General features: G+C 42.1%; 2 protein-coding genes across 3 annotated transcripts in view; one reads left to right on the top strand and one right to left on the bottom strand.

The window, feature by feature from the left end:
- Positions 1-110: 110 nt before the first annotated feature.
- Positions 111-25,103, bottom strand: SPMIP11 (sperm microtubule inner protein 11). The gene is given in 5 exon segments (XM_067009199.1): positions 111-159; positions 591-735; positions 2,754-2,828; positions 2,831-2,881; positions 25,028-25,103. Coding segments are annotated over 5 exon segments (396 nt in total).
- Positions 818-25,479, top strand: part of CCNT1 (cyclin T1) — a 63,464-nt gene continuing 38,802 nt past the window's right edge. Inside the window, exons 1-2 of one of the 2 annotated variants that reach the window (XM_067009195.1) lie at positions 818-918; positions 1,076-1,157. The gene's annotated coding sequence lies outside the window, so the exon portion shown is untranslated. Of the gene's footprint in view, positions 919-1,070; positions 1,158-25,479 lie in introns of those variants that run through there. The other variant, XM_067009196.1, reaches the window with a different exon arrangement.

Here is a 25,479-nt window from a genome sequence, read left to right as displayed (position 1 = left end):
TTCTCAATCCCCTCCTCCCATTAGTCAGCCACTGGAACCAGGACACCTCCCTCTTTCCCTCTTTGCCCTCCATCCGGAGATTATCTTGTCCTTCTGCAAACACATCCTGCTCAATACAGACTGAAGTTTCTGTCATTGAGAATAGAGTGATCCATAAACCTGGAAAAGAGAGATAGGGTCTCAGATTCAGCCAGGTTAGGCTGGATGGGGGTGGGGGGTGCTTAAACCTAGAATGGGCAGTGGTAGTGATGAAGAAGTGGGGCTACTGCCAATGGATGGTGGTTAGAGGGGTGCGAGGTGGCAACGAAGGGAGCTGAAACACCCCAGGCCTCCCACAGGAGTGCTGTAGATACTTGTGTCCATTCAGAAGTCATATCCATAAGGCAAAACGCAAAGACACAGGCCAATCTTTAGTTCCCTTTGAATGCCACCACTGCCCAGATTCTGGGGCCAGTTGTCCCTGGTAAGACCAAAACTTCCTATTCCATTTCCCAACTCTGACCAGAAATGAAAAAGTCTCCCAGTGATTTCAGTGAGGGGAAGGAGTAATGCTTTCCTTGATCTCCCCACCCTCACCCTTCCAGCCTAACCTGGTCATTGGGCTTTTGATGAGGCAGTGGCAGGGGCTCCGGATCCATGGCATGGTTTCCTCTGGGCGCACTCCTGGATTGTGGGACCGCCAGAAGCTGAAGTTCTGAGCTTCAGTCAGGGGGACTCTGAAGACCTGATTGGGGACTGAATGGTTGGGGGAAGGGCAGGTTATCCAGTTTCTGAGAGTTGTCTGCTCCCTTTTGTGCCTCAGGGCATCACAAGCCCAGCCTAGCAACTGGGCCTGACCAGGTGCTGCTGAGAAGTCCTGGAAATGTGGTCACCACACTGAGTTCCACTTCTGGATTCCAGCATCTCGCACCCTTCATGGTCAGTGGGATCAGTCTTGGTTCTTCCTGCTTCACTATAAGCCCATCTCCAAGAGAGCTTTCGCCAAGTGCTAAGGTGGTGGAAAAACAAGTGGTCAACCCACTTGGTTTGTTTTCTTTCTTTCTTTGGCCGTTCTACATGGCTTGTGGGATCTTAGTTCCCCGACCAGGGATTGAACCCGGGCCCTCGGCAGTGAGCACAGAGTTCTAACCACCCAACCCACTTGGAAGATGTGCAAGGTGAGTCTACTGGTTCTTTTTTTTCCCTCTTTGCTCATTTCAGGTAATTCTCTGAAATTTAGCAGTGATACTACCTCATGTTTGGATATTACTAGTAAATATCATTTATCAAGGACCTGTTATGTTCGAAATGTTGTATTAGGTATTAAGTGTTTTTAAAATTTTGAAATAATACCAGACTTACCTAGATTTTCTTTTTTGGGGGATTTTCACTCTTTACCAGCATATAAAATTTGTATATATATATATATATATATTTTATTTTATTTTTTTGTGGTATGCGGGCCTCTCCAGTTGCTGGTCTCTCCCGTTGCGGAGCACAGGCTCCGGACGCACAGGCCCAGAGGCCATGGCTCACGGGCCCAGCCGCTCCGCGGCACGTGGGATCCTCCCGGACCGGGGCACGAACCCGTGTCCCCTGCATCAGCAGGCGGACTCTCAACCACTGCGCCACCAGGGAAGCCCTTCATGCGTATCTTTTTTAATTTCTGAAAGTGTTTTTTTAAATTAAACTTTAATTTTGAGATAATGATAGATTCACATACAGTTGTAAGAAGTGAAAGAGATCTTGTGTACCCTTTAGCCATGTCCTCCCAGCCCCCACCGTGGTAACATCTTGTAAAATTATAGCACTTTATTACAACCAGGGTATTAACATATTGATACAGAACGGTTCTACCACCACAGAATCCTGGAGTTGCCCTTTTATAGCCACATCAATAATGTGCTCTTCAGTTCTAGAATTTTGTCATTTTAAGAATGTTATATAAATGGCATCATACAGTATGGGATCTTTTTTGGGATTGGCTTTCTTTACATAGCAGAATTCCCTGGAGATTCCTCAGTATTTGCATGTATCAGTAGGTTGTCCTACGTACTTTTTTTGCGGTACACGGGCCTCTCACTGTTCCTCTCCCGTTGTGGAGCATAGGCTCCGGACATGCAGGCTCAGTGGCCATGGCTCACGGGCCCAGCCGCTCCACGGCATGTGGGATCCTCCTGGACTGGGGCACGAACCTGTGTCCCCTGCATCGGCAGGCGGACTCTCAACCAGTGCGCCACCAGGGAAGCCCTAGGTGCTTTTTAAAATGTACATTTTCTCTAACTTTCACAAAAAATGCTACAGTATTATTCCGATTTTCAGATGATCCAGAGAGATTAAGTGGTTGAAGGAATTTGCCCAAGGTCACACGGCTTGTTTGGAGTTTAAACTCAGTTCAAATTCCAAAGCTTTGATCCCCACAACAATTCTGTAAGATTGGTAGAGTAGGCATTTTCTGGTTTTGTTTTGTTTTGTTTTTTTAAATAAACGGGGAAGCAGGTTAAAAAAAGGATAAGTGATTGCCCAAGGTGAGACACTTAAAAGAGACAGAAATAGTACTCACACCTGGATCTTCTGCTTGCAAGTCTGATTCAGTTTTTATTTTATCTTGCTTACCCCACCATTCAAGTCTACTTTCTCCTTCTTCTCAGTCTCTTCTTGGCTCTTTTTGCCCCCATCCCCTGCTCTATAACAATGCCCCACCACATCCCAGCCATTCTTTAGGAACTCAGACACATCTTTTCTGCCCCTAGCATGTGACAAATCCAAGACACTTTACATGTCTTTAAACAACACCTTCCGTACAGCTTTCTGGTACCTTGTGTGGCTATTCTGGTGCACGGAATGATCCCGTCTTCTGAGATGGTAGGGGGAAGCCTAGTGGGCTCTGGTTCTTTCCGGTCTGAAACGAGAGCAGACTTGCTCTGAGTACTTAGCAAATGGGGTTATTTGACTTTCTGAGTCTCTGTTCTCCATGCCAACCAGGCACAGGGCAGGGATCTCTCCAAGCCACTCACATCCGATTCTCAGGATCTCAGGAGTCAAATCAAAATGCCTGTGACAGAGGGGAGGGAGGGGGAACAGTGATCAGACCTTCCTCACTACTCTCTTGCTCCTCCCTGACTCCTGGGTTTTGAGTGGCCTCCTGCTAGAATCAGGATATTGACAAATACTTAGGGTTAGTGTAGGTGAAAAAGGCCCCTCGTCTGGATGGATATTCCTTTCCTGAGACTGGCATATTTGCAGAGCTTCAGTTGGTCTAAGAGGGGAAATTATGTTTAAGCTAAGTGTTGGAGGATAAGAAGGGATTCATGGGACATAGTAGTATCAGGAAGAGCATTTCGGGCAGCAAGATATCGAGTGCGTTAGAAGCACTAGAGAGGTCTCAGCTTGCTGTTGATTTAGAGCTGGACTAATGCTGGGTAAAGTGGAGAGGGACAGGGCCGGGCTGGAAAGGCAATGTAGAGTAGGGTAGTGTAGACTTAGCATTCTTATGGGCGTTTAGGCATCTCCTCTGAGGCAAAATCTGTATCTTACAATGACTGAAAAAACCAGACCTTCCTTACCCAGTGCTATGGTCTGAATGTCCCCATCTCCCCCAAATTCACAAGATGAAAACTGAATGCCCAAGGTAATGGTATTTGGAGGGGTGGGGCCTTTGGGATGTGATTCATGAGGGCAGAGCCCTCATGAATGGAATTAGTGCCCTTGTAAAAGAGACCTGAGAGAGCTTCCTTGCCCCTTCTGCCATGTGAGGAAACAATAAGAAGTCTGCAACCTGGAATAGGGCCCTCACGTGGCATCCTGATCCTGGACTTCCAGCCTCCAGAAATGTGAGAAATAGATTTCTGTTGTTTATAAGCCACCCAGTCTATGGTATTTTGTTATAGCAGCCTGAATGGACTAAGATACCTGGCGTCTTGTGTAGCGAGGCCATGCGCAAAGAGTTTTGGTAGGCCAGTCAACACATCTTCTTCAGATTTTGAATCAAAGATTGGGGTTGCAAAGAAGCTGGGACCATGTGACGTCTTTTTCTATTGACGGAAGTTGGGGCAGTGAAGCTGCATCTTGTTTCGAGCAGCAGTACCCGGGGCCCAATGTCCTTGGTGCCAGCAGTGCCACCACAGCATTGAACGCCGTGGTGTCTGTGCCCAGCCAGGTCTGCAGCATGATTCTGAACATTGTTTCTGGTTACCCTCTGCCAAGCTTTGTTCTCTGTTCCTTCTACAATTTTTATGTGTTTCCCAATATTCCTTTTTTTATAAACGACTTCATTGTATAACAGACATAGAAAAAGTTGTATATATTTAATATATACAACTTAATGAGTTTGGAGATAAGTATACACCTGTGAAACCATCATCACAATCTATGCCACAAACATATACATCACCTCCAAAAAATCTCCCCCCACCCTCTTTGTTTATTGTTGTTGTTATTTTTTTTTTGACAAGAACATCTAACATAAGCTCTAACCTCTTAGCGAAGGTTTTAGTATATAACACAGTATTAACTGTAGGCTCTGTGCTGTACAGTAGACCTCTAGGACTTATTCATCTTGCATAACTGAAATTTTGTACCCTTTGATTACTACCTCCCTGTTTATTCCTCCCCCCAGCCTCTGGCAACCACCATTTTATTTTCTGCTTCTATGAGTTTGATTATTTTAGATTCCTCATACAAGTGGTATCATGTAGTATTTGTCCTGTGTCTGGCTTATTTATTTCACTTAGCATAATGTCTTCCAGATTCATCCATGTTGTTGCAAATGGCAGGATTTCCTTTTTTTTTTAAGGCTGAATAATATTTACTTGTATGCATATACCACATTTAAAAAATTCAGGGACTTCCCTGATGGTCCAGTGGTTAAGACTCCACCCTCCCAATGCAGGGAGCCAGGGTTCAATTACCTGGTCAGGGAACTAGATCCCTCATGCCGCAACTAAGAGCCTGCATGCCGCAACGAAGATCTCGCATACAGCAACGAAGACCCCGTGTGCCGCAACTAAGACCTGGTGCAGCCAAATAAATATTTTAAAAAATAATAAAATTTTAAAAAATAAAATAAATAAAAAACCCATTCATGAGTTGATGGACATTTATGTTGCTTCCATATCTTGGCTGTTGTGAATAATGCTGCAACGAATATGAGAGTGCAGATATCTCTTTGAGATCGTGATTTCAATTCCTTTCAGGATATATATATCAGCAGTGGGATTTCTGGATCATATGGTAGTTCTATTAATTTCTTGAGAAATCACCTTACTGTTTTCTATAGTGGCTGCACCCATTTGTATTCCCACCACAGTGCACATGGGTACCCTTTTTTCCTCACCAATGCTGGTTATCTTTTGTGGGTTTTTTTGATTATAGCCACTTTAACAGGTGTGAGGTGACATTGCGGTTTTAATTTGCATTTCCCTCATGATTAGATGTTGAGCATCTTTTCATATACCTGTTGGCCATTTGTGTGTCTTCTTTGGAGAAATGTCTGTTCAGATCCTCTGCCCATTTTTTAGTTGGATTTTCTTTTTTTTTGCTATTGAGTTATAGGAATTCCTTATATATTTTGGATATTAACCCTTTATCAAATATATGGTTTGCAAGTATTTTCCCCCATACTATAGGTTGCCTTTTCATTTTGCTGATTGTTTTCTTTGCTGTGCAGAAGCTTTTTAGTTTGATGTAATCCCACCAATATTCTTTTAATAAATTCATGTTCTGCTTGAATAGGCTAGATTTGGCTTGCATCTCAGAATCCTGGGCTTGTCAGGAACTGGGTCAAAATTTGCCATCCTCTCTTGAAATTGTTGAGATAGCTGACTCACCTCTGGTGGATGGTGGGGATGCCCTCTCTGTTTTAATTAATTAATTTTTGGCTGTGTTGGGTCTTCGTTGTGGTGCGCCGGCTTCTCATTGCGGTGGCTTCTCTTGTTGCGGAGCAGAGGCTCTAGGCGCGCAGGCTTCAGTAGTTGTGGCGCACGGGCTTAGTAGCCCTGCGGCATGTGGGATCTTCCCGGACCAGGGCTCGAACCCGTGTCCCCTGCATTGGCAGGCAGATTCTTAACTGCTGTGCCACCTCTGTCTTATAGTCCTTCCCCAGTTCCTGCTTTTCCTCTTCATCCTGCTTGGCCCCACACATACGTCATAATCTGTCCCTCCACACTCTCCTTTGCACTCCAGTGGAAATCTCCTTTCACATTCTCTGAGACAATGACATTACCAGAGTGGGACACTGTTTGAGTCCCCTCCCTTGACAGTTGAGGGCTTGGGCAGGTGGAAGCCTGGACTGAACCAGGGGCTGAATTTACTTCATCACAGGTTATAGCAATGAGGGGCCATTTCCTAGAAGCAGTGTCATTTGAGTTTGGTCGTTTGACTTTGGGCTAAGTGAGGGTGTCAGAATGTCTATGGCCAAGTAAGTGTAGACTGGGAAGAACGAGCAAGAGCACATCCCGAGTGGGCATTACTGGTCTGGGTGCCGGTGACACTGGGAGCGCTTTAGCGGGTCCCGAGGCCTCAGCCTGCCCTTTAGGGTACGGCCAGATGATGCTCTCTATTATCTCAGTTTCCAAGTAGTAGTCTTCCAGCTTCCTGTATGGGTTACTGTGTGCTTGGAGGTGTATTGGACAGTATCACCCACTTGGATGCCTTCCTCTTGACTCAAGCACCAGTTGGCATATTCCTCGGATCAGTATTTGGTGAGCTGGAAGATATTTTTGGTAACCCGTAGCTTCTGCAAGCTGCCAAGTTTTGGAAGCCACCTGAGGTGAAGGGTGGTGAGGAGTAGGTGGGAATCATGCCACAGCTACTTGTGAAAGGGCATGTCTGGGTACAGGGTTGCAACGGACTCTTTGTAACTCCACCATGGCAAGGGAGATGAATCCATCATTTTGTTGGTAGATGGTATAACAGAGGTTCTTCACCCACCCAGTTAATACTATACTCCATGTGTTTTTTTTTTTGTGATACATAGATATGAAGGGCCCTGACACTTTCTTCTAGAGCCAGGCCATAAATTAGGAGTTGCCATAAGACCAGATTTAATGCTTTGAATGGACCATGAAGGACATATGGGGTAGTGCAAAAGTACTTGGGTGGATCTTCTACTTTTCCAAATTTATGTTGCAGATTTCTCAGCTTCCCGGGGCCACTGGGATGGTCACAAAATCTTAGTTTTCCACTGCTTTGCCCATTGACTCTGTTATCTGGAACTGGGGCTGATTGGCCACAATGTTTTCAGGCTGAAGAATTTTTCGAATGGGTCTACCTCAGTGGCTCCCAGAATTCTGACTTTCAGGTTAGGGTATTTGCCTGTCTGTTCCAGATTCTGAGTACATAGTGGTGATAATATCTAACAGACATTACTTGCAGTTGTCTGAAGTTGGTGTCACTGAAAGCAGAGTAATACCACCCTGACTAGAAGTTTATACGAGATCAGTTTGAGAGAAAATGTTGTGGTACTGTACATAAAATATGACTCCTGTCTAAGAGGTCGTATCAGCTGTGGGACATTAATCCCTTAAAGTTGAGTGGTGCATTAACATGGATTGAAATTGGCTAAAGTATGTTTTGAAGGCTATCCTGCACTTATTGTCTTTCCTGAGATAAGGAAATAGTGCTTTGGGAGGAAGTGGACAAGAGCATAAACCCAGGGAACCAGACCACTTCCCAGGGCACATTTTACATATGGGGACAGTTCCTTTGCCTCCAAAAACATCTTCCTCAAAGTGGTGCACTTGTTCAGGATTCTGAACACAGGGGAGGTGGAGGGGGCACGAGATAACAAGAGAGGCTTAATGCTGGTTGCAGACTGCTGATGTAAAATGGACTTCATGGATATTCTAGAGATAACAACAATAAAAAGGGCTAATAACTAGTGAATGTGCTCAGCACAACTATAAAAGGTAGGTACTGTTACTATCTTATTTTGTAAATGGAGAAACAGAGGCCCAGAGAAGTTCAGTGATTTGCCCAAGGTCACATAACTAGCATATGGCAGAGACATGAGTTTAACCCAAGCAGTTTGGCTCCAGAGCCCATGCTCTTAACCACCGCATTAAACTGGCTCTTGAAATCATCTCATCAGGCCTTCCAGGAAAGACCAAGGACTAAGGAAAAACATGAACTGATAGAACTAGCCTCTTAATGGGCTCCCTTGTGTACAGCTCAATGGGGGCCCTGTCAAGGGTGTCTGCTCAACTTGGAGAAGCCTTGAGTTGGGAGAGAGACATGATGATATTACCTTGTTCTAGAGGCAGATCCCTGCCTCCCTGAGATTCACTGAATCGTGGAATATCATTTCCTATGGCCAGCATCAAGGGAGCAGAGAGGACTGGAACCTGGTGGGCCAGTCTTCAGTGGATTAGATCAGTCCCAGTGAGGAAAACCAGTGGGGAAATGCCAAGCCCCTGTGGAAAAAGTGGTCTATCTGCTGCAATACAGACACAGTCATCCACCTTGGAGGTGCCCACTCGCTAGGCTTTGGCAGATTGTAGCTGTGAGTAGCTTGAGTACCTTCTCCCGTCTGGTTTCAGGTGGATGGGGATGATGGTCTATAGCGGCTATGAGACATATGAGTGTTTCCAAAATACATTTGTGTAACTTCAGTATGTTTATCCATTTAGAAAGGCAGAGGGGCTCAGAGATTTTGGCCAGTTCCCTCTTGGCTGAATTGTGCCATTCATGCTCCTGTTTGAAAAGCCAGAACGACAGTGCCCTCTGCTGGAGTCTAAATGGCATCTCCAGCTGTCTCCTAATAGCGGGTCACCAAACAGGCAGCTAGGAGAGGTCAGGAGAACTAGGAGACTGAGCAGAGGACATTCCAATCAGGGTGGGGAAAACCACCTATGGGATCCCTTTGACACGATCCAGAAAATGAGAATACAAGTGATATATGCTCAGCTTTTACCAAAGATTTGAGATTTACTTTTTCTTTGAAGAGATGCATTTGGAAGTAAGAGCAACTTGGAGGACTCATCAGTGAATTCCTCTGGGAGAAGGAGTGATAAAGGCAGCAGTCGAGGAAGATGGAGTGAGGCCCTTTGGATGTGCGGAGCTTGGAGGTCATCGTGTCTGTGGCTGGAGGACAGTCACTAGAGAGTCTGGCAGGGAGAGGTCATTTGTTTCAAGCCAAGAATAAGCATAAGCACTCTTAACCACCCACCCCCATCGATTTGCCTCTGAGACACCTGTCAGTGGGCAATGCCCTGAGTGTAGATTTGTGTTAGGATGATGTCTAGCTTGACCACGGGTTTTCATATAACAAGGCAAGGGAGTTGTCTCAGCAAAGGGCCAAAAAAAGGGGATTTTTTCTGAAATTCTGACACTCCTGGACCAAGAGGAGTGTCCAGGTATGATGCTAAGAGTAGGTGGGAGAACAGGGTTCAAAGCAGGTGGTGAGATAGATTCAGCAAAGAAAAGGACAGATAGATGGCCATGCTCCCCTGGGCTGGACAGAGAAGGGAAAGCGTAGACACTCAGGGTGAATGAACACAGGAAGCTGGGCTGAACCTGCAGGGGCAACTAGTAGTATTATCAGGAAGGGTGAGTCTGGGAGGGGCAGGAATCTACTGATTAGTAGACAAGAGAGTTCTGGTCGCTGGTCAGGGATGCTCTTCTGTGGGTGGCTGCAATAGACCGGGCTCTTTCAGGGCCTGGATGAGCTATCCTTTGAAGCCAGCTAGCATGTTTTGCTTCTCAAGGAAACTTATGGTTAAAAATATTGCTTTCCATGGGAATTCCCTAGCGATCCAGTGGTTAGGATCGGCACTTTCACTGCCAAGGGCCCAGGTTCAATTCCAGGTTGGGGAACTAAGATCCCACAAGCTGTGCGGTCAAAAAAAAAAAAAAAAGTACGTATATATATGTGTGTGTATGTGTATTGCTTTTCAGGTACCCTATCCTGGCAAGTATGGGTTTTTTTTTTTGCGGTACATGGGCCTCTCACTGCTGTGGCCTCTTCCATTGCTGAGCACAGGCTCTGGACGCGCAGACTCAGCGGCCATGGCTCACGGGCCCAGCCGCTCCGCGGCATGTGGGATCTTCCCGGACCGGGGCACGAACCCGTGTCGCCTGCATCGGCGGGAGGACTCTCAACCACTGCGCCACCAGGGAAGCCCCCTGGCAAGTATTTTTTGAGTAGCAGAACAAAGATATTCCAGTCAGAGGAAAGGTATATATTCCATATGTAAATAATAACTTACTTATTATGGTTTATTACTTTTCTTCCAATCATCTGTTGTACAGTTTTATATGCTAGGTCTTAGCTGTATTACATACATTATATAATTTAATCTCCACAACAAATCTATAAGGAAGGCATTATTATCTCCATTTACAAGTGAGGAAACAGGCACTCTGAATTTGCTTAGCGAGTTAGCTCCATGAATCTGAACAACTTTGAGTACCTGATAAAAATGAGTTTCTGAAGTCAAGGATAGACCAAAGTATGTTCTCCACACCCAGTTTTCCTCTTTGGTTTTTCTATTTTGGTTCTTTATCAGGAGGAAGAGAAAGAAAGGAGGCAGAGACTGGCAGAATATTTAGTTACCTGTGTTGACTCATGACTATGAGTTTTCGTTATGACTATAATAAGGAAAGCTTGAGTGGGCCCTCACATCTACTAGAAGGGAAAAAAAACTTTCTTCAAAGAAAAATTGTGAATGACTTAAAAATATCATCATAGTATGTGTGAAGAATGAGAAGTGTTAATAAGTTCATTTTAATGGTTGCTGTTAAAGTTCTCACTGAAGGGCCAAGTAAGAGTGTGGTTGATTTGAGCATGGAGAACAGGTTGAAGTGCTAGCACAGGGGGACAGAATAAGGTCAAGCCACTTGAGTGAATGTATTAACAAGGTGAAATCAGCCAGAAAGAGAGCAGGGCCAGAGAATCATTCTGAAGACAAGTGTGAGTGACAAATTAGAGTCCTGCAAGGTCACATGGAACGAAGGGTGAGCACAGTCAGGAACTGTGTGTTCCTTGAATTAATGAATGTAGAAATTGGGATTAGAAAGACTTGGGTAAGCAAGGTGGATGGATGTTGTTTTCTAAGAGCCAAACAGAATGCTGTATTTTCTCCATACTTACTTTCCCAAACCAGTTCTGAAGTAATAGAAAGGTATGAGCCAAGTTCCCTGTTATGGTGGTCCACATTCCCAAATCTCTGCCAGCTGACGTACTGCAAGCAACCTCAGCAGCACCAGGATTCAGAAGCAGGTGAGATCTGTTGCACTTGCCTGTTGATATGTTAAATAAGATGAAAGCTAAGAGCTTACCGTTTAATTTAGCAACGTCACCATGGATATGAGCATTGGTGACTAGACACATAAGAAGTTTCAGTGGAGTGGTAGGGGCAAGAGCCTGACTGGCATGGGTTCAAGAGAGACTGGCAGGATATTTAGAGACAAAAAGACCAGACAACTCTTTTGAAGAATTTTTCTGTATGGGGGGTGGGCAGGGAAATAGGATGTAGGGCTTTAAGATGGAAGAAATTATAGCATGAATGTATGTAGATAGGAAAGGCCAGAGATAGAAAAACTGATGCAATAGAGTGTGAAGAATATTGGAGTAGTGTCCTTGAATAATCAACAATATGAGATCTGATGCACAAGTGGAGGGGTTGGTCTTAACAAGTGTGTAGACCATTCACTCATTATAATAAGACATATACAGGCACAGATGCAGGTAGATGGATAGACATGATTTTGTGAGAGGTTATAGAAATTATCTTCCAGTTGCTTCTGTTTTCACTGTGAAATAGAAGGAAAGTCATTTTGTGAGAGTGAGGATAGGAGATGAGGTGTTAGAGGTTTGAGGAAAGAGAAGGTATGAAGTGGCCTTCAGGAGAGTGAGAGAATGCATAGAACAAGGAAACATAGTCTGACTTCTGGGCAGCCATAGAGGCCCACTTGAGTTTAGTGATCAGGAATTTAAAGTGAGGCCAATCAGCATGGTTGTTTTTCTCTTGTCGATGAGTATAAACTACTTTTCCCAGGAGTTTTGGTATAATCAGGAGTGGGAAAGGGGAGAAGGTGGTGGAGAAAGAAATGGGGACAGTAGCTTGAGGGGACAATTTGGTCCCAAGAGAGGATTCTTTTTTTTTCCCAGGTGGAATGATTATAGCACATTTGTATACTAATGGAAATGATCTGGGAAGAGGGAAAAAGCTGAGGCAGAGGGGGATAATTACAGGAGCAAAATCCTTGAGGAAAGTGTAGATGAGATCCAGTACACAAATGGAGTCAGTTCATTCATTGTACCAGAGGGAAGGTATAAATGCAGTGGAATGTTAGATGTGATGATGGAAAGTCTCTTGATTGCTTCTATTTTTAGTAAAATAAGGGGCAAGGAAGTTATTAGCTCAGAGTGAGGATCGAGAGGGGATTTTAGAGATTTGAGGAGAGAGGGGGAGTTGCCTTGAGGAGTGGGAGAGTGGCTAGGGAAATATAATACGATTTTCAGGAAGTCCCAAGTGCTCATTTGAGATTTGTGGTTATGGTACTAATCATTCTAGGAAGACTAGATGTCCTAGGAGGAGGGCCAAATACACATACCTTTGTCTTCATAGGTTTCCCTGGAACTCCACACTCCAACTCCCTGGAGTTTCATAGCCTTATCCTGAGCTTCTAGAGTCAGCCTATGTGCCCCGGAGCTTGGCCATGTGGTCCCAGACTTCAGCTCCTGGGCAGCTCAAGTGGCTTCAAGGGAATACTACGAATAGAACATAATTACTATTGAGTGGAATTTTCAGGTGGAAGTCTGAATAACATGGTTGAAGCCAAACTTGGCAGAGGGTAGCCAAGTTCCCTGAATGTCTTTGTGCATAGATATTTCAGGATGTGCACAATTAAAATGACTTGTTAAGAACCTACATGTGCTGCCACTTGAGGGCAAAAGACACACATAGATTGAAAGTAATGGGATGGAAAAAGATATTTCATGAAAGTGGAAATGACAAGAAAGCAGATGTAGCAATACTCACACCAGACAAAATAGACTTTAAAACAAAGTCCATAAAGAAAGACAAAGAAGAATACTATATAATGATAAAGGAATCATTATATTATGAGAAGAGGATATTACACTTGTTAACATATATGCACCTAATATAGGAGCACCTAAATACATAAAACAAATACTAACAGACAATAAAGGGAGAAATTGACAGGAATACAACAATAGTAGGAGACTTTAATACCTCACTGACATCAATGGACAGATCTTCCAGACAGAAAATCAATAATGCAACAGAGATCCTAAATGACACAATAAAACAGTTGGACTTAATTTATATCTACAAGAAACTACATCCAAAACAAAACAAAAACAAACAAACAAACAAAACCCAGATACACATTCTTTTCAAGTCACATGGAACATTCTCTAGGATAGACCATATAAAGGACACAAAACAAGACTCAACAAATTTAAGAGGATAGAAATTATTTCAAGCATCTTTTCTGACCATAACGGTATGAAACTAGAAATCAACCACAGAAGGACAAACGAGAAAAAATGCTTGTCAGAAATGTGAGATGAATTACAGGGTTCTGGCTGGGATGCAGTGAAAGCAGTCTGTGATCAAAGTAGGAGTTGGAAGTGCTTTGTTATGGTTTTAGCCTTGAATTCCTTCTAGATTTTGAAATTTGCTCTTATGAGGATGAAGCTCTTGCCTTAGCTCTACACATGGCTGGCTCATTCTCATTCTTCACGGTGTGGCTCAAACATTACCTCCTTGGTTACTGTCTAAAGTGGGCCTCTCAGGCTTCCCTGGTGGCACAGTGGTTAAGGATCTGCCTGCCAATGCAGGGGACACGGGTTCGAGCCCTGGTCCGGGAAGATCCCACATGCCCCGGAGCAACTAACCCATGCACAACAACTGCTGAGCCTGCACTCTAGAGCCTGCGAGCCACAACTACTGAGCCTGCATGCCACAGCTACTGAAGCCTGCGTGCCTAGAGCCCATGCTCTGCAACAACAGAAGCCACCACAGTGAGAAGCCTGTGCACTGCAATGAAGAGTAGCCCCCGCTTGCCTCAACTAGAGAAAGCCCGTGCACAGCAGTGAAGACCCAATGCAGCCAAAAAATAATAATGATAATAATAAATAAGTAAATAAAGTGGGCCTCTCCAAGTTACTCTCCATCATGGGATCTGCAAACTCAGTTGCCTATAAGAGTCAGGCAGATAATGTTTACGAGTAAAGCAACTAAGAAACATGTCCCATCTAAAGGGGCAGCTGCTACTTTGCTCTGGCCATTTGTGGTCATGTGGGAATTTAGGGCCAGTGTGGCCAGTTCTAATTTTTAAGAGAAGTCAGAAATGTGGATTTTACATAAAATCTCCTGATTTTTAGATGTGGGTCCAAATGTTTTTAAGAAATCACTCTGCAGGCTGAGTCTGGCCCTCTGGACAGCAGTTTATAACTTCTGATCCATTGCATCAACTCTCCCACCCTTATATCCTTCCCAGTACTCGTTATATTCTGTGAATATCTTGTTTGTTTATTTACCTGTTTATTGTCTGTGTTAGTCACTGTTGTATTCCTAGTGCTTAACACAGTACCTGGCACAATCAGTTCCCAATAAATAATTATCTGATGTTGGATGAGAAGGGGAGTCTGGATTGGTGCCTTACTTGGGAGGTTTCTATGTATTCTGAAATTATATATATAAATTATAAATATGAATATATGTATGTATGTGTGTGTTTATATAGAGGTGTGTGTATATATGTATATACATAAATATATGTGTATATATATACACATGCACACACACACACACACACACACACAAACAAACACCTGTATATGGCAAATATTTTCTCTTAGTCTCTCTTTTATTTATTTATTTATTTTGGCCGTGATGCACAGCTTGTGGGATGTTAGTTCCCAGACCAGGGATCAAACCTGGGTCCTTGGCAATGAAAGCACAGAGTCCTAACCCCTGGACTGCCAGGGAATTCCCCTCTTAAGTTTATTTCTTGCCTTTAACTTTATGATGTCTTTCGATACAGAATTATAACTTTTATTTAGGAAAAATTGTCAATCTTTTCCCTTAGGCTTCTGGGGCTATGTCCTATGAGGAAAGTTTTCCAAATTAATTTACAAAGTGTTTTCTTTTTTTAATGTTTAATTTTATTTTTGGTTGCATTGGTCTTCATTGCTGTGTGTGGGCTTTCTCTAGTTGTGGCGAGTGGGGGGCTACTGTTTGTTGAGGTGCGTGGGCTTCTCATTGCGTTGGCTTCTCTTGTTGCGGAGCATGGGCTCTAAGGTGCACGGGCTTCAGCAGTTGTGGCATATGGGCTTAGTTGCTTCGCAGCATGTGGGATCTTCCCGGACCAGGGATTGAACCAATGTCCCCTGCATTGGCAGGCGAATTCTTAACCCCTGTGCCACTAGGGAAGTCCCTATACTTATTTATTTTAAATCTGCCTTGTAATCCAAACATTTATGAAAAAAACCTCTTTTCACTTACTTGATAGTGAACTTTGAAGCACAAAAGTTTCAAATTTTGATGAAATCCAATTTATCTGTCTTTCATTCTGTCACTTATGCTTTTGTTGTCTTTTCTTAGAAACCACTGCCTAATCCCAAGGTCATGAAGATTTTTCTTCTAGGAGTTTAAAGTTTTAGCTCTTACATTTATGTCTATGGTCCATTTTGAGTAAATTTTTGTATATGGTGTGAGGTGGGGTCCAATTTCATTCTTTTGCATGTGATTATCCAGTTTTTGCCGCATAATTTGTTGAAATGACTATTCTCTCCCATTGAATTGTCTTGGCATTCTTGTTGAAAATCAACTGACCATAAATTAAGGGTTTATTTCTGGACTCTCAATTCTATTTCACTGATCTATATGGCAATTCTTATGCCAATATAACATGGTCTTGATTATAGCAGCTTTGTAGAAGATATGAAATTGGGAAGTATGTCCTCCAATGTTGTTATTCTTCAAGATTGCTTTGGTTATTCTGGGTCCCATATATTTCCATATGAATTGTAGGATATCTTGTCAATTTCTACCAGATATCATTATCTTTGGGAGGTATTTCTTTTTTAAAAAATTGAAATATAGTTTACATAAAATATTATGTTAGCTTCATTTGGGTGATATTTCACTACAAGGAATTCTAAGCATCTAAAATGTGTCTGGAAAGGGATCTCACATTTATTCCTCCCCTGCATCCTAACTCACATACTGAATTTGGCAAATATTCAGGAATCTCCAACTTGGTCCAAGACACTTATCTGTTTTTATCAGTAATCCTTTAAGGTACCCTAGTTTCTTTTTGTTTTTTGTCTTTTTTGGCCGTACTGTGCAGCATGCGGGATCTTAGTTCTCCCACCAGGGATCGAACCCGTGCCCCCTGCATTGGGAATGTGGAGTCTTAACCACTGGACCACCAGGGAAGTCCAAGGTGCCCTAGTTTCTTGATGTATTTTAGACTATTAAGTGTGAATAGCTCAATATTATATATATAGTAGAAGCTCTTCTAAAGAAGCTCCATTGAGGGTACTTCCCTGGTGGTCCAGTGGGTAAGACTCCGGGCTTCCAATGCAGGGGGCCCAGGTTCAATCCTTGGTTGGGGAACTAGATCCCACATGCATACTGCAACTAAGAGCTCGCCTGCTGCAATGAAGATCCCTCATACCATAATGAAGATCCTGCATGTTGCAACTAAAGATCCTGCATGCCACAAATAACATCCAGTGCAGCCTAAATAAGTAAATAAATAAATAAATAATAAATATTAAAAAGGAAACTCCATTGAATAGACTTGCTAGATTAATTAATGTTCTCCATTTCCTCTGAAAAACATATTAAAAGATTCCTGCAACACTCCAGTTGCAGCCAAGAGCTACTCTCGAGTATACCTGCACACTTATGCTCCCACCAGTTGAATTGTGTGGGTACCAAGAGTCAGCTGTGGTTCTTCTCCCCAAACAATTTATGCCAGGTTTATTCTGTAATTGCAGTATTGCAATTTAATGATATATTATTTCAACTAATGGAATATCTGTTTTTTAAAAAACAGCAGTGAGTGCCTCCATGAGATTTACCAGGGGCACCCAAAGCAAACAGTCCCAACCTTTCTACATAAAATGTATCAAGCAAGCATTAAATAAATTTATGAGATATTAAAAAAAAGAGCAGTGCTTTGTATAAAAATGAAATTGAATGCTTTGGAAAAACTCAAACTTTAAAAAATTACACTTTGAATTAAAATGGATGTGATTTAGAAAATTACCATTTTGCAACTATCATAGAAATAATTGAACCATCACTATATACTAAAACTAGTAAGCGAAAGTTTGATGAAGAATAGGGTATTTACATTTTTTCAAAGTATCTTCCTGGAAATTATTACTAATTACAAAACAAAAATAGTAACTTGACAGTGGAGAAAACTGGAAAACACCACATTAATCAAATGATCAAAGTTAACATCACCAATAATGGGACAAAATGACATCACAAGCCTCCTGATGTGATGTATTGAAGACATAATATTGCTTAGTCCTGCCAAAAATATTTAAACCTAATCTAATCTTGAGAAACATCAGACAAACCCAAATTAAGAAAAATTCTATAAAATATCTTGCCTGTACTGTTAAAATTGTCAATGTCATGAAACAAAGCATCAGAGGAATTGTTCCAGATTAAAGGAGACTAAAGAGACATGCCAACTAAATGCAATCCTTATTGGATTGATTGATTAATCAATAATTAATTAACCAATTTAATTGGTTAATTAACCAATCAAATAATTGATTAACCAATTATTTCTATTTCTTTTCTTTTTTTTTTTTTTTGCAGTACGCGGGCCTCCTACTGTTGTGGTCTCTCCCGTTGCGGAGCACAGGCTCCGGACGCGCAGGCTCAGCGCGGCCATGGCTCACGGGCCCAGCCGCTCCGCGGCATGTGGGATCTTCCCAGATCAGGGCATGAACCCGTGTCCCCTGCATCGGTAGGAGGACTCTCAACCACTGCGCCACCAGGGAAGCCCCAATTATTTCTATTTTTATGATCAATCTTATCCTTAATTGTATCCTAGAAGGAAAAATTTTGTTCTAAAGGACATTAAGGGGACGATTGGCAAAATTGGAATATAGGTTATAGATAATTAAATAGAATTGTATCAGTGTTAAAATTGCTGAGTTTGATACCTATACTGTGGGTTGTTATCTAAGAAAATGTTCTTATTCTTAGGAAATACAAACTGAAATATTTGAGAGTAAAGGAGCTTATTATATGAGCAGCTTATTCTCAACTAGCTGAGAAAAAAATAGATGTTTATATATAGATATGTACATATATAAATTATATATATATGGAGAGAGAGAGAGCAAGCAAATGTGGCCAAATATTAACAATTGACTAATTTGGGTAAAGGGTATAGGGAATTTCTTTTGTACCAGTCTTACAACTGTTCTATAATTTTTAAAAAATTAATTAATTTATTTTTGGCTGCGTTGGGTCTTTCTCTAGTTGTGGTGGCTTCTCTTGTTGTAAAGCATGGGCGCTAGGAGCGTGGGCTTCAATAGTTGTGGCGGGCAGGCTCTAGAGCACAAGCTCAGTAGTTGTGGTGCACAGGCTTAGTTGCTCCATGGCGTGTGGGATCTTCCTGGACCAGGGCTCGAACCTGTGTCCCCTGCATTGGCAGGCGGATTCTCAACCACTGTACCACCAGGGAAGCCCTCTATAATTTTGAAATTATATCATGAAAATACATTATTTTTAAAAAAATTATTTATTTATTTTTGGCTGCGTTGGGTCTTCGTTGCTGCACGTGGGTTTTGTCTAGTTGCGTTGAGCGGCGGCTACTCTTCATTGGGGTGTGCAGGCTTCTCACTGCGGTGGCTTCTCTTGTTGCGGATCACGGGCTTCAGGCGTGCGGGCTTCAGTAGTTGTGGCTCGCGGACTCTAGAGGCAGGCTCAGCAGTTGTGGCGCACGGGCTTAGTTGCTCCGCAGCATGTGGGATCTTCCTGGACCAGGGCCCAAACCCGTGTTCCCCACATTGAAAGGCGGATTCTCAACCACTGCGCCATCAGGGAAGCCCTCTATAATTTTGAAATTATATCATGAAAATACACTTTAAAGATGGTTAATTAACCATAAGGTTTATTTCCTTTCCCTCCTACATTTGCTAAAATCACATCAAAATAACAACAACAACAATAATGGCATTAACCTTCAAGGTCAAAGAGAGAGCAAGGATACAATAGCAAGATGATATATTTCAGTGGAAATATCTTTTGAAAAATGGAACGTAGAGAGGGGGTCGTAACGAATTTATCAGAATAGGAAAAGTTTTAACTTAAGTTTCTGCAGTGGAGGATACACCTAGAATTGAGCTAATTCATTTGGGAGGCTCAAACCTCAGAACGTAGCAGGTGCCACATAAGGTAGGAGTAAAGACTAGGTCCGAGAACAGGAAGGTGGTCACTGAAACTGTCTATAGAGCATGTGGCACAACCAGGCAGACCACCATGCCCCAACAAGGAGATAAAAGATTTCTCTGTCCAGCAATCCCACTTCTGGCTATATATCCAAAGGAAGTGAAAACAGGATCTTGTAGAGGTATCTTCACTCTCATGTTCATTGCAGCATTGTTCACAATAGCTAAGATATGGAACCTAAATGTCTGTCAATGCATGAATGGATAAAGAAGATGTGATGTGTGTGTGTGTGTGTGTGTATATATATATATATATATATATATATATATATATATATATACACATACATATATATATATACACATACATATATATATATGCCACGGAATATTATTCAGTCATGAGAAAGAAGGAAATCCTGTCATTTGCAACAACATGGATGAAGCTTGAGGGCATGATGCTAAGTAAGATAAGTCAGACAGAAGAAGACAAACACTGTATGATCTCACTTAGACGTGCAATCTAAAAAAGCAGAACTCAGAAACAGAGTAGAATGGTGGTTGGGGGGTGAGGGGATGAGATGTTGGCCAAGGGGTATAAACTTCCAGTTTTAAGATGAATAAGTTCTGAGGATCTAATTACAGCATGGTGATTATAGGTAATTTTATTGCATTATATACTTGAAAGGTACTGAGAGAGTAGATTTTGAATGTTCTTACCACAAAAAGGAAATGGCAATTACGTGACGTGATGGAGGTATTAGAGCTAATCTTGCAATATATTTTAAGCATATCAAATCAATATATTGTACACCTTAAACTTACACAATGTTATACATCACGTATATCTCAATAAAACTGGGGAAAAAGAGAAAGATTTCTCTGGAAGAACTGAATCTTGGAGGCACTGCACTCCTGCCCAAGATTTACTGTGAGGGACGCCATATGGTGCAAGACTAAAAATACGATGATTAAGTGAAAATCGAGATCCTCAAAGGTGAGACTCAGTGCCCCCTTCTCTTGTCTTGATCCCAGTATGCTAGCAGACAAACATGTAACCAGTCCCCAGAGAAGCAATTATAGTATTCTTCCCTGGAGAAAATGTAGAGATCCAGAGGAAAGCTCCCAGTGAAGCCCACAATGGATAACTACCCCTGCCCTCCAGGCTTCTAGTCAGCTTTTTAGTTCCTCCCTCTTAACTTATAATGGAGAGCCAAGGATCACCAGTTATTTGACAATAGTTATCAACGAGGAAAATAGAGATCAAAATAAACTCATAGGAAAAAGGGCGCAGAGGAAACAGAGCTAATGCAGAGAACAGAAGAGAATTTCAAGTAAAGTCTAATAATCCTAAAGAAAAAAGAAGATATGGAAAAGGAAAACCAGAGGACCAAAAACAGCCCTTGGAAATTAAAAATATAGTAACCAAAATGAAATGTTCTGATACAAAGGTATGGTGATTTTCCTGTAGGTCCACAGCTTCTTTATTACCCCTCCCCTTGAGTGTGGGCTAGATTTAGTAATTCTCTTCTAACAAACAGAATAAGGTGGAAGTCACAGTCACTTCTGAGACTGTCATAAAAAGGCATTGCGGCTTCCTTCCTCCTTCTACACTCTCTCTCTCTCTCTCTCTCTCTCTCTCTCTGATCACCTGCTCTGAGAAAAGTTAGCTGCCAAGTGAGGACACTCAGGCAGCTTATTGGAAGGCCCACGTGGTGAGAAACTGAGGTGTCTTGTCAATAGCCAGAGAGGAAGTGAGGCCTCCAGCTATGAGATGACTGCAGCTCCTGCAGACATCCTGTCTGTAACCACAAGAGAAACCCTGAGCCAGAACCAACTAGCTAAACTGCTTCTGGATGCCTGATTCACAGAAACTATAAGGTAATAAATGTTCGTTGTTTTAAGCCTCTATGTTTTAGGGTAATTTGTTACACAGCAATAGATAATTAACACAGAAGGTTGGAAGATAAAATTGAGGAACCTCCCAAAGAGTAAATGTTTTAAAACCCAAAGGAAGCATAGAGAAAGATTAATTAAGTTACAGGATCAGTTCAGGAGGTTTTAGAGCTGACAAATGGAAGTTCCAAAAAGAGAAAAGAGAGAAAATAGAGAAATAAATTAATAAAGAAATAATAAAGGAAGATGTGTCAGAAATGAAGTGCACAAATTTCCAGATTGAAATAGCTCAGGGAATGTCTATCACAGTGAATGAAAAAAGATCTATAGCAAATTCCAACATTATGAAATTTCAGAACACTAGGGAGCAAAAAGAAAATCAAAAGCTTCTGGAGAGAAATACATCATACACAAAAAATCCAACTGGAAGTTAGAGGACAATAAAGGTGTAACTTCAAAATTCTCAGAAAATTATTTTTGACCTAGAATTCCATATCTGGAAAAACTGACAATCAAGTGTGAGGGTAGGGCTTCCCTGGTGGCACGGTGGTTAAGAATCTGCCTGGCAATGCAGGGGACACGGGTTTGAGCCCTGGTCCAGGAAGATGCCACATGCTGCGGAGCAACTAAGCCCGTGTGCCACAACTACTGATCCTGCGCTCTAGAGCCCGCGGGCCACAACTACTGAAGCCTGTGCGCCTGAAGCCCGTGATCCGCAACAAGAGAAGCCACTGCAATGAGAAGCCCGCACACCGCAACTAGGGAAAGCCCACGCACAGCAACGGAGACCCAATGCAGCCAAAAATAAATAAATAAATAAATTCATTTAAAAAATGTGTGAGGGTAGAATAAAATCATTCTTCACTCAAAAATATACCTCCAACACATTCTTAGAAAACTATTCAAGGATATATTCCAGGAAAGGGAGAGAGTAAACCAAGAAAGAAAACATGGGATCCAGGAAATAGGGAATAAAACTTTGGAGAGAGGCAAAAGCAAGTTTCAGGACAAGAGCTATGTGCCAGGAGTAGGAGAAGGCAGAGTATAGGACTAGGAGAGAGGAAGTTTGGGAAAAAAGGAATTGGTAGATTATTTGTTGTGTTTTGGTAGATTATTTGTTGTGTTTTGAGTGATTGGAAAAAATATCATTGGGCATTTAATAGAGCTGTTGAAGTAATTTGTGGAAAAAAGTAACAGTACCTGGAGAACTAAGCAAGTGAAAATAATGGTGGCAATTCTTAACTCTAGGGATAAACAAAAAATTGAACAAAAAAGGAAAAGTTATTATAGTGACATTATTTGGCTTAGCAGTGAACAATTTTTACATATTTGTAAGACTACAAGACTATAGATTTAAACTTGTATGTTCTATTGCTACATCCCAAATGATCACAAATTTAGTGGCTTAAAACAACATCCACGGGCTTCCCTGGTGGCGCAGTGGTTAAGAATCTGCCTGCCAATGCAGGGGACTTGGGTTCGAGTCCTGGTCCAGGAAGATCCCATATGCCATGGAGCAGCTAAGCCTGTGCGCCATAACTACTGAGCCACAACTACTGAGTCTGCGAGCCACAACTACTGAAGCCCGCGTGCCTAGAGCCCATGCTCTGCAACAAGAGAAGCCACTGCAATGAGAAGCCTGCACACCACAACAAAGAGTAGCCCCGGCTAGCCACAACTAGGGGAAAGCCCGCACACAGCAACGAAGTCCCAACGTAGCCAAAAATAGTAAAAAAAAAAAAAAAAAAAAAAAAACACCCCAAAACAAAAAAACGACATCCACTCACTATCTCACAGTTCTGTAAGTCTGGTAGTCTCTGCTTAGTCTCACAAGGCTGAAATCAAGGTGTTGGCTGGGCTGGGGTCTTATGTGGAGGCTCTAGGGAAGAATCCATTTTCAGGTTCATTCAGGTTATTGGCAGAATTCAGGGTTTTGTGGTTATAAGACTGATGCCTTGCTGACTGTCAGCTGGGACACTCTCAGCTCCTAACTGCCACGCACATTGGCATGGAGGCAACCTGCATCTTCAAAACTGCTCATGCTTCCAATCTCTGAATTCCTCTTTTGCTGTTAACTGGAAAAAACCACTCTGCTTTTAAAGGGCTTGTGTGATTAGATTAGTCCCACTCACATAATCTCCTTTTTTTCCATGTAAAGTAACAATCACCAGAGTGTTATCCATCATATTCTGAGGTTCTGCCCACATTCAAAGAGGAGGAGATTATATAAGGGCAAGGTTCATTAGGGTCATTCTTAGAATTTTGCTTACCACAAGCCTAAAACTGTGACATAACTATACTGGAAAGACTAGGATGAGAGAGGGGAAGCGCACGGTATAGTATAAGAAAGCTAAATTTTCAACTCTTGTACCGGGAGGGCAATATATAATAACCCAAAATGGAACAAGGGAAATTTGTGGGTTAGGCCAAGTGTGTTTCTCTGAGAGAGGGTGAAGAACTCCTAATTTGGAGACAATAGCATCCCCGTGGCATAATGCCAGGACCCCGCTGGGTGGGGGCAAGCAGGGGAGGGCTGGTGTAGGGCTATTAAGGGATTCCTAGTGTCCATTAGTGGGAATGTGTGAAACAGAGCTGAATACGTGAAACAGAGCTTCTTTGATGGAATTAGAAAGAGAACAGAGAGTGCCCAATGGAGGCCTGTACAATATCAGTCCTTCTCAATCTTAACGTTGTGCTTTATTTTTTCCCAGTTATCCCCTCCCTTTACCCCAATGCAACTTTTGCTTCAGTACCTGCCCACGCTTAGTTTCCTTCACATGGGTTCTCCATTCTGCCTGGAATACCCTTTCTCCTTCATTTCTGTGCTTTCAAGCAATTCATCTTTTAAGATCTTAATCTTGTCACATTTCCTGTAAACCCTCCCTTTAGTTTAGTTTAGTCATTCAGTATTACTTATTCATTCACTCACCCTACAAATATATTTGTTAAACCTCTATTATGTGAGGTACTGCTAGGTATTGTGGATATAATACAGGTCTGATATATACTCACTGCCTACTAAAACTCCTTCAATGGTTCCCTATAAAGTTAAGAGGTTTAGCATGGCTAACAGTATCCTCAGTTTTCTGGCCCCTGCCTAGCTTTCAAGGCCTGCTTCTCACCTCCTGTCTATGCTTTATCTGTACCCAAGGACTTGGAGTTCACTTAATAAGGTTCTCTCAGTTCTCTGTTCCTTTGTCTGTGCTGTATTCCCTTGTCATCTACTTGGTTAACTCCAATCATCCTTTAATACTCAGTCCTGGAAGCATTTCCTGTGTGAAGTCTTCTCTAAAGGATCCCCCTATTCTCATTTCAAATCCAGTAGCATCAGGTACTTCCTCTTTTGTGGTTCCATAGCATTCCATATTTAATTGAATCATACACCATATTGCAAATTTTTTTGTTTTCATGCTTATCTTCATCTGATGGTCAGCTACTTTATGGCAGAGAGAGGTCTAATCCTATATCTTTGTAACCCTAGTCACCAACATAAAGCCTGACAACATAGTTGGTGCTTAATAAATGTTGACTAAATGAGCAAATGAATAAGAATACACTTACTTGGTTGAACAAATTGTGTGTCTTAACAAGGATATTAAATGACAGGAGAGGGAATGGATATCTTCCGTATTCCATAATTTTAACTAGTATAATTGTTAATCTTGGGGGATAAAACTCTAACCCAAAGTAGGGAAAGAAATGGCTAAGAAGTGGCCCTTCTAACCCTCTATTCTATGTTCCCCTTACTTGTTTCTTCAGTTGTGTCCCTTTTCTTGTTCCGAAAGGAATGTTGATATCCTAATAGATATAAGTTGAAGGCCATCTTGGGTCCTCCCTATCCTCTTCTGGAATGTTCAGGCAGGAGCACTGGATTATGTTTGGTAACCATGGTAATGTCCTGAAGAATCACTATGACTGACACTCCCTTTGTCTAAGGACCCACAGGATTTATGAGTTCACAGTGGGGCTGGAGTGGCCTGGAGTGGCACAGGAAACAAGTGCCAGTTACCCTTTTTCTTGCCCTAGTCTTATTTGCAGAAAGCAGTGAGTAGAAAGAGCAATGACCTGGGCTTAAATCTTAGTTTTGCCATACTCTAGGTGTCTGACTTTGAATTGATTAAGCTTCAGTTTTTTAATTAAAAAAAGGGCTATGATATCTAGTTCATTGAGTTATGAGAATTAAATGAGATAATGTATGC

This window comes from Kogia breviceps, chromosome 12, assembly GCF_026419965.1.
Source record: "Kogia breviceps isolate mKogBre1 chromosome 12, mKogBre1 haplotype 1, whole genome shotgun sequence".
Classification (NCBI taxonomy): domain Eukaryota; kingdom Metazoa; phylum Chordata; class Mammalia; order Artiodactyla; family Physeteridae; genus Kogia; species Kogia breviceps.
This window is presented reverse-complemented; position numbering and strand designations above follow the sequence as displayed.